The 10,272-nt window shown below is 43.0% G+C and overlaps 1 protein-coding gene across 2 annotated transcripts in view; it reads right to left on the reverse strand.

Moving 5' to 3' along the window:
• Positions 1-10,272, reverse strand: part of ZZEF1 (zinc finger ZZ-type and EF-hand domain containing 1) — a 227,694-nt gene that overhangs the window by 153,862 nt on the left and 63,560 nt on the right. For both annotated transcript variants that reach the window (XM_033921488.1, XM_033921487.1), the window contains exons 16-17: positions 5,697-5,830; positions 440-510 (exon numbers count right to left, since the gene is read on the reverse strand). In XM_033921488.1, coding sequence (XP_033777379.1) covers positions 440-510; positions 5,697-5,830 — 205 coding nt within the window. The remainder of the gene's footprint in view (positions 1-439; positions 511-5,696; positions 5,831-10,272) is intronic.

A 10,272-nucleotide genomic window follows, 5' to 3' on the forward strand; every position in this document is an offset into this window, starting at 1 on the left:
GTATTTTATAACAGAATCTAGGCACCTAGGTTCAGTTACAGAATACATTCTTATCACCCACCCTTAGGGTACCTATTTGTAGAGTTGCCCCCTATATTTTTATAGTGCCTAATTTTAGTATGTAAAGCATCAGAGATTCCCCCTGTCAACCCTTTATGTGCTTCCCTAGACTCCTTTCTTTCCTATAACTATTGTAGTTCAACCCCTTTCCTTGTTGTATCATGTTGGTCCTTGTATGATTTGAGATGTATTCTTATTTTATAATAATGTACCCCATTTTAAAGTGTACATCGCTTAGAAGTATTAAAAGCAATATAATCAAATTTTAAATAAACCTGTATGTTCAGGGTCTATACAAAATTACCCCTTCATTCAAGAGATCCGAAAATGAATTGCTGGACAAATTCCAAAATATATCTACTGTAAAAACTGAACATACCTAAAGTAAGTGCACAGAGACTGGAAAGTGAGGTAGACAGACTGTAGCTGGTCTTTATCTGTGATGTTTTTCTGAAAAATGAGAAGGATCATTTGTTGAAACAAATATTATGGCTGTAGAATGAAATGGATCGGAAGTGAAAACATTACAAGACAAGTGCCAAAAAGGGAAGGGAAGGGAAAGGGACCGAGACTTGTATACTGCCTTTCTGCAGTTTTACAATCACACTCAATTCAGTTTACATACAGGTACTTCAAGCATTTTCCCCATCTGTCCCGGTGGACTCACTATCTAATGTACCTAAAGCAACTTAGGCTAATAGAGCATCAAAGGAGAAACTGAATGTGCCTACATTTTCTGGGGTGTCAGGTCAAAAGCGCGCCGGGACAAAGGCGCGCCCAGACAATTGAGCGCAGTGCGCGCCGCCGCGCCGCTCTAAATTACTGTTTTTAGCGCTCCGACGGGGGGGCGTGGGGGGAAACCCCCTACTTTACTTAATAGACATCACGCCGCGTTGTGGGGACGTTGTGGGGGGCGTGGGGGGTTGTAACCCCCCACATTTTACTGAAAACTTCACTTTTTCCCTGTTTTTAGGGAAAAAGTTCAGTTTACAGTAAAATGTGGAGGGTTACAACCCCCCAAACCCCCCATAACGCCGGCGCGATGTCTATTAAGTAAACTGGGGGGGTTCCCCAAGAAAAAACCCCGTCGGAGCCCCTAAAAACTGTAATTTAGAGCGGCGCGCGCTGCGCTCAATTGTCGGCACGCGCTTTTGTCTTTCGCGCTGTTGTCTATGAACCTTTTCTGGTAGTAGCAACAGATTGTTTCTTTTAGAAGTTACCAACTTCAAATTATTTAATGGACAGCAGCAAGTTCTGGAAAGCACGCTCAGTGACTAAAATTCAAGCTAATCAAGTTCAAAGTTTTAATTAAAGCGTAATTAAGCGACTTGGTGGATTTGCATGTTAAATAGCGCCTTCCATTCATGTTCACTGGCTCTAATCCAGTTCAAGGAAGTAGCGACTCCAAACTATCCCCTGAAAAGCATTGAATGACCTTTGCAAAATGTGTTCACTGAGTTTAGTTTTTCAAGGACAGATGACCACATTAGAAATGGTCACTGGTACTTTTATGGGCAATGCTGACAGAAAGATCAGTAAACATTAAAATGTATAGGTGTGGTCATACTGGCAGGATGTTTTAAAGAAGCTGGCATCGCCGCTGCCCAATCTGAGCATAATGCAAGAGCTTTCATTTGAAGTGCTGTCAATTCAGCGAGCTGCTGAACATTTACACCCTTCTTCTAGAAAGTTGGGCACTCAAATTTCCAACTAGCACAAATTATAGAATAAGGTTAGTTGCATGTGTAACTTAATAGATAAGTAGATGTTAATTGGCACAGCCAATTATTGACTACAACTGGTGTTCATTTCCACTAATTGGCTGTTACACGTATAACGTCAGAATTGATGTCGGAGGGGATGGGGGGGGGGAGGAGAAGGCTTGTGAGCCCAGCACACGGTTGAGAGTGAAGCGCAGGTTGGGAGTAAACTCATGGGAAGGAATGAAGTGAATTGAAAGGGTTAATAGCTGGGACAGAGAATGTTGCTATGAAGAGCCAGAAGTGGCTGAAAGTTCTAAAGGGAAGAGTGACAGACTGATGGAGACAGAAACTTGGAGTGGAGCTGTGGCAGTAGAGAAGAAATAGACTGTGAGGGTGATAGGAACTCAGAGAGGGAGCATGCGCTGTAATGGGGGAAGGGAACTGAGAGAAAAATACATAATTTGGGAAATAAGAGTAAGAGCAGACAAGAGGAAGTGTTTGCTTGGGGCATTTGGCAATGGTGGAGGAGGCTTGGCAGGGAGCGAGAGAAAGGGAGCGAGAGAGAGAAAGAAAGAAAGAGAGAAAGAAAGAAAGAGAGAAAGAAAGAAAGAGAGAAAGAAAGAAAGAGAGAAAGAAAGGGGGCAGGGAGAAAGACAGAAAGAAAGAAAGAAAGGGGGCAGGGAGAAAGACAGAAAGAAAAAAGAATGGGGGCAGGGAGAGTGAAAGAAAGAGAAAGAAAGCAAGAAGGTGGGTAGGGAGAGAGAGAAAGAAAGGGGAGGGGGCAGGGAGAGAGAAAAAGTTGGGGGAGGGAATGGAGTGTGTCGGGTGGCAGGGGGCAGCAGGGAGAGAGGAAGAAAAAGCTGGACTCATGGAGGGACAGAGAGAGATGTTGGTTGGGGAATGAAGTCTGGAGGAAAGGAAGCATGCAGGAGGCAGAAAGAAGGGAAGAAATATTGGATGCACAGTCAGAGGGAAGTGCAACCAGAGACTCATGAAATCACCACACTAGAACATGACACGGGGAAAAAAATCTGTCCCTGTCACTGCCCTGACACCGCCCACACACACACTGCAGAGCAGCACAGGCAGGTTTTGCTGGCTTCAGTTTATTTTCTAAAGCGCCATGAAGGTAAGGGGGAGGGAGATAGATTTGGCCGGAGGTAGGGAGGTGACTGTGCGCCTTCCCTCCCTTAACTGCGGGGATAAGGCCATTCACCGCTCCACGGGGTGGTGGATGGCCTTGTCCCTGTGCCCGCAGTGAGCACTTTTTCCCCCCAACGTTTCGGCAGGATAACTACTACTGTGTCATTCTCTACACCAGACAACAAAGGTAGGAAAAATGATTTTATTTTCAATTTAGTGATCAAAATGTGTCCGTTCTGAGAATTTATATCTGCTGTCTATATTTTGCACTATGGCCCCTTTTTTCTAAACCGCAATAGCGGTTTTTAACGCAAGGAGCCTATGAGCGTCGGGAGCAACGCGGGGCATTCAGTGCAGCTCCCTGCACTAAAAACCGCTATCACGGTTTAGTAAAAGGGGAGGGGGTATATTTGTCTATTTTTGTATAGTTGTTACTGAGGTGACATTGCATATTTTAAAGTCATCTGCCTTGACCTGTCTGAAAAACCCCCCAAATATAAATTATAATTAACATTTTCTCTGCGTACAGTATGCTTTGTGTTTTTTAAAATTTTATTGTTGGTGGATCATTTTGACTTGGTCATTTTAATAGGAGCTCACAAGCCAAAAAAGTTTGGGCACCCCTGATTTACACCATCCATTTGGCTGGTATATGCTCATAAGGAAACAGTGCAAAGAGTGAGTTAGACCAAGATCCAAAACCAAAGTCCTTTCACCAAACATGTGAAATCCTTTAATTCATAGCTTTGGCACCAGACTCGACGCAGCAGTGTCTTTATATCAGTGCCATATGTATGAATTAAAGGATTTCACACCAATGGTGAAAGGACTTTGGTTTTGGATCTTGGTCTATCTCACTTTTTGTACTGTTTGCATTTAACATGGTATTTTTCTCTCTTTCTCTCTCTCTCTGTTGTTGGCATATGCTCATGCCTAAAGTTACATGTATAAATTTGATCTTAAGCTAGTATTCTTAAAAGTAGTGTATTCTGCCAACGCTCAGTAAGGTCCAAAGAGGATTGCAAACAGCATAACAATTTACAAAATAGAAGCAAGAAAAGTTACAATAAATACTGTTACTAAACTAAACTAAACTAAACCTTAGGTTTGTATACCGCGCCATCTCTGCAAGCGCAGAGCTCGGCACGGTTTACAGAGTTAAGAGGAAAGGAACTACAATGAAGGGATATAGGAGACGGACTAAGAAGATAGAGAGGGACAGGATACTAGAGAACGGGAGGTGATTAGATTTTTGAAAAGAGCCAAGTTTTCAAGTGTTAGAGAAAGAAAACAAGTCAATTAAGTATTCAGGATAGGAACTTTTAAAGATTTTATAATCATACATGCCAATTTAAAGCTAATATGTGCCTGTACATATTACATAAATGCAATTATGCATGCAAACTGCTGTTACGGAATCTGCCCTTAGCATGTAACATCCCAGAGCCTAATTTTAGCTGATCTATACTGAATTATCCCTTTAGGATATAATTATATAAAGAGCCACCTAGTTTTAGGCAAAGGAAGGCACGTGAATGGCAGTATTTTAGACACTTAAGTGCATAAATGATCTCTTATAGAAATCAACTAGAGAGAAAGTACACACTATGATCATAGGCCACATGCACATGGGTGGAGCTTGTATTATACTACATATAGAATGCTGAATTTTACATACATATGTGCCAACATCCAGGCCCAGGCATTTACACCAGCTATAAGGCTGGTATAAGATCATATCTTAATGTACATGCATTTTCCACCATTTCTAAAAAGAAAACTAGGTGCCTGTGCCTCTTTATAGAATAGGCACCATAACCTACACCTATAAAAAGTATCATGATATAGAACTGACTTCATAAGGGATAATTTTCTAAAGCCTCTTCTGCGAGTAAAGCTCCTTTTACATGCAGAAAAGTGCTTTTAAAAAGTGTTGCAATAATACAAAACACAGAAGCACAAAAAGATTATCCTACTTATATTCCTGACAATATGTTAGGTAGAGTAGAAGTAACGGTGCAATGGACACATGCATGCACACAAATGTTTTTGAGGCAGGTGTAAATTTGCACATCAGCATTTATGTGGTTTGGAGGCTGGGGCTAGAAGCCAAAGGCATATACTGTATACACAATCCCTAAAGGCATTTCCAGGAGCAGTTTGAGCAGGATTGGCAATGAAGAGAGAATGTATGTACATGATTTGTAAAATACACATGTCCTAACTATGAATGTATACACACAGTTACATTTTTGGTGCAGGTGGAAACTGTGTACTATGACGGCTAGTTCGGAGACCAGTGTTCCCTCTAAACTGTGCATGTGCGTGTGTGCACACACTTTTGTTGGCTTGCTTTACTGTGAATATAGGCTATAGCACACACATTTATTTGAGGCTGAAAACTTGGCCACAAAATGTTTTTCATGCACACATGGGACAGCTAAAATTAGAGAGAACTTTGTCTGAGACCCTAGGTTGATTTGATAAAATAGGTACTATGTTATGAAATTACCTCCATATAGGCTGCATGCCTGTAACCTAATCTTTTATAGAAGTTTATCCTCCATAAATGGTATTGCAGCACCAATGCTACCGTGCAATTAGATGTCAAAAGAGGAGAAAATGAGGAATAAGGATCTTACTTTCCTAACTGGTCGGGAAAGAATTGTGCACTGCGTGCTGCATGATAATTCCTAGCCCACAACCTAGTTCAAGTGGAAGAGAGAATAGTGAAGTATTTGATCAGCCAGTTTAGTGCACATGAAAGTTTCTAATCTGTTAGATCATTACCATCATAGAGAAGAGCTGATCCTTTCTGGTATGCTGGTTTGGGAAAAAGATGGCGGCTCCATTCACTAAGGTGTTAATAGCTTCTTCTTTGAGTCCACTGGCAGGCTCTGGGTCTTTACCAACATTATCCACAACTGCTCAGAAGACAAATATTTTCCAATGAATATCAAAAGAGTAATGCTTAAGTTAACAAGACAGAACAGTTTGCTGAAACTTTAAGCTCTCATAGCAGTTTTCACAGCAAACTCAGAACATAGTAAATGTTTAAAATAGGGCTGCATATCGATTAAAAATTTTAATCGCACAATTAATCGCATAGTATTCCCCCACAAACACTTCTGTCATATTTTCTCTCATACGATGCAAAATGCAGACAGTGGAAGTAAATAAAAATAATTTTTTGTACCTTTGTTTTTTTTATTTTTCTAATCATTTTGTTCCTTGTTTCTGGTGCTGCTTCCCTCTCTCTATGCTCTGAACTCTTTCTATGGCGTTTTGTCCATTCATTATTTCTTTTCTCTCTTCTTTCTTCTTCATTCCCTGGCCAATATCCATCTTTTACATCCAACTTTCTTCTATTTTTCTGCTTTCTTCTCAAATCTCCCTAGTTTCCAGCTCTTCCTGTCCCCTCCATCAATGAGCAGCATCACCTCCATTCCCAGACATCTATGTGCATTCCTCCTCTTCCCTTCTCTATTGCTATCCTCTGCTTCTGTCCACACACTTCCTTTTTTCCTTTCTTCCATCCCCATTTCCAACATCTATCCCTCTCTCCCCTTGCATCATACCTTTCTATTTTTACCAACCATCCAGCATTGCTCTTCTCTCCCCATCCCTCACCATCCAGCATCACACCTCTGTCTCTCCCCTCCATCATCACTCATCTCTTACTACTACTATTTATCACTCACACACCATCAATAGCATTGCCCTGTCTCTCTGCCCCATCTAGCTTGACTGTTTCTCCTCCTCTCCCCATCACCACTACCACAAAAACAAAACTATTATCTTTCACTGCCCCGTATCTCTCCCACCACCCATCTAGTATGGCCTTGTCTCCCCTTATACACTGCATTGTTTCATCTGTTCCCACCCCATATTATGCATTGCCCCATCTTTTTCTCTTTGCGGTAAAAAAACCTTTGATGGTAGGTTCATATTTTTCAATAAATGTCCCCGTGACAGACTGCACAGTTAGAGCAGATTTACCAACCCCTCCATTCCCTAACACAACTACTTTGCATTCACACATAAGATCTCTTTACCTCCCCACAACATAAAATAACCAGTAAGACCAGAGCAGGAACTTGCTGATTATGAGGAGCATTAATTTGCTGCAGTGAAGGCCAGTGGCTGGCTTTTCATGGCCAAGCAGGATTGGTGTGAAGGAATTCAGAGAGCAGAAGCCGCCTCCCTCTTTCAGCTCTTCCACGTTTTTCACTAAAGTAACAAATCCAGGACAAGCACCGCACCCTAAAAATGATTGTATGTGATGACCTTAAGGTGGCCAAACAGGTTGAAAAGGTGACAGCGAAAGCTAGAAGGTTGCATTGGGAGAGGTATGGCCAGTAGGAAAGAGGAGGAATTGATGCCCCTGTATAAGACTTTGGTAAGACCTCATTTAGAATATTGGGTACAATATTCAAAAAGATATAAAAAGGATGGAGTTGGTCCAGAGGAAGGCTACTAAAATGGTATGTGGTCTTCATCATAAGGCGTATGGGGACAGACTTAAAGATCTCAATCTGTATACTTTGGAGGAAAGGCGGGAGAGGGGAGATATGATAGAGACGTTTAAATACCTATGTAATGTAGATGCGCATGAGTCGAGTCTCTTTAATTTGAAAGGAAATTGCAATGAGAGGGAATAGGATGAAGTTAAGAGGTGATTGGCTCCGGCGTAATCTAAGGAAATACTTTTTTACAGAAAGGGTGGTAGATGCATGGGACAGTCTCCTGGAGGAGGTGGTGGAGTCAGAGACTGTCTGAATTCAAGAAAGCCTGGGATAGTCATGTGGGATATCTTAAAGAGAGGAAGAGATAATGGTTACTGCGGGAGGGCAGACTGGATGGGCCATTTGGCCTATCATGTTTCTATGTTTCTAGGCAATAAAACTAATGGCTCCTAGTGTCCTCCTGAGAAATAGACCCCGACTGCTGCTCTGTCCATGCAGTCAGCACAGCACAGCACCAGTCACTACTCCAATCCAGGGTATTACAACTCACTGATTCCCCGAGGAAGAGAGCCAGGCCCATTGAGAGACAGCAACTAAGCCGAGGCCTCCTCTCCTCTCCCAGATGGAAAGGAGAAGACGACCCCAGTAGAGGTGTCACCTTCCAGCGAGATGAGTGCTGGGCCCCAGTTTGGCCCTTCACTCCATGCCTGGTCCAGTCTCAGTGTCTAGGATTGGGACCATTCGGCAAGAGAGTCAGAAATCTCTCTTGCACATACACAGTAAGTTACAACCCTAATTAACTTCCTGTTTTTGGGTCCGGCAAAGCCAGCAGCAGCACACAGAGGGGAACGTTTGCAGTGAAAACAAGGAACAAACCTCCAGGAGCTGGAAATTAAAGGAAATGGGTGAGCCAGCAGGAGGGGGAAAGGACAGGGAAACATAATGGTGTAATTTAGAATGTGGGGGAGGGGGAAGCACAATGCTGGATGTGGAGGAAAGACAACTGCATTAAGTGCGTTAAAATTTTTTTTTAACACAGTTACACATTTAGCATGTTAGTTGTGTTATTAGCGTGTTAAATGTACAACCCTAGTTTAAAGGCATTCATAATCTATAACATTAGTTTGTCATGAGATGACATTTTATTCAATACTGATCTAACTTCAGCTCAAATATTAAACCAGTTTAGCTCAAAACCATGTATGTTATATTAAAATCTGGGTTCTCAGTAGAACTTAACTAATCCCAAAAAAGACAGAGTACACAAGCTCTCCACACCACATGGGATGCCTCTTCACATTTATGTAGATGTTCTATAATATCTTTGTATTATTCTCACCTGTTTTATTGGCTTTTAATAAATACTTACTGTATTTTTCGCTCCATAAGATGCACTTTTTTACACCCAAAAGTGGGTGGAAATCTCAGTGCGTCTTATGAAGCGAAGGTACAAATTTTGTTACCCCATCCCCCTGTACCATTGTAAAACCTGCCCGCTGCCACACCTTTCTAAACCCACCCACCCGCTGCACCATCTTTCTAAACCCACCCGCCCGCTGCCACCACTGCACTTCCTTTTTAAACCCACCCACCCGCTGCACCATCTTTCTAAACCCACCCGCCCGCTGCCGCCGCTGCACTTCCTTTTTAAACCCACCCATCCGCTGTAGCACCTTTTTTTTAACCACACCCCTCCCCCGGTCCATCCGTCTGTCTGCCGTCGCCGTTCCCCCTTTTTTACCTAGTGGTTCAGCGTCCAGCCAGCTCATCATTTCCCAGCCAGTGTCAAAACAAAGCAGCAGCGCGGCCGTCAGGAGCAAGCTTTATGCTCTCCCGCTCGGCCTCATGCTGCTTTCCGAATGGCAGCCGTAAGTTCTCGCGAGTCCCACGAGAACCTACGGCAGCCATTCAGAAAGCAGTGCGGAGCCGAGTTCCATCACTAAAAGTCATTGGAACTCGTCGCACTGACATTTTTTCTGTAATAGCCCCAGATGGAACAGTTTGCCCCAGTATCTTAAGAGTAGAAAATGATCTGAAACAGTTTAAAAGCAGCTTAAAGAGTTTCCTTTTTAAAGATGCGTTTAATTTGTGAGCTTAATTAAGGATTATTATCAAATTTTTCCTTTTTTATCTTTTATTTCCCCGTTATCTCCCCTACCCTGTTGTATTTTTACCATTTATGTTTTCTTTAATATATACGATTGTAGTTCTACCCTTTCTTTCCCCATGTGTCTGTTAGTTTGTATGACTTTATTTATTATTTTGTATGATGTGTTAAATTTATGTATCCTTTTATAATTAATCTGATGTATCTATTTTTTATCTGTAAATCGCTTAGCAAATTAAATTAAGCGATTCAATAAGTCAAAAATAAACTTGAAACTTGAGAGCGTAAAGCTTGCTCTTGATGGCCATGCTGCTGCTTTGTTTCGCCGCTGGCCGGGAAATGAAGAGCCCGGAAGAGCGAAGGTTGCCGCTGTAGGCAGGGAAGGAGTGAAGCTGGCTGATGGCAGAATTTAAAAAGGTACGGGGGGGGGGGGGGGCTTGCCTGGGGCTGTCTAGTCGGTCTGGAGCTTGCTGGCTGGCCTGTGGCTGGTTGGCCTGGAGCTTGCTGGCTAGCTGGTCTGGGGCTGGCTGGCTGGTTTGAGGCTGGCTGGTTGGCCTGGAGCTTGCTGGCTGGCTGGTTTGAGGCTGGCTGGCCTGGAGCTTGCTAGCTGGCCTGGGGCTGGCTGGTTGGTTTGAGGCTGGATGGCCTGGGACTGCTGGTTGGTCTGGAGCTGGCTGGCCGGAGGCAGGCTGGCTTGGGGCTGTCTACCATTAGACGTGCCCACTACTAGATGTGCCCTGTACTGGCCTATCACTAGACCACCAGAGGGAGGACAGGGGACAGGGCATACCAT

The sequence above is a fragment of the Geotrypetes seraphini genome, chromosome 15 (assembly GCF_902459505.1).
Source record: "Geotrypetes seraphini chromosome 15, aGeoSer1.1, whole genome shotgun sequence".
Classification (NCBI taxonomy): domain Eukaryota; kingdom Metazoa; phylum Chordata; class Amphibia; order Gymnophiona; family Dermophiidae; genus Geotrypetes; species Geotrypetes seraphini.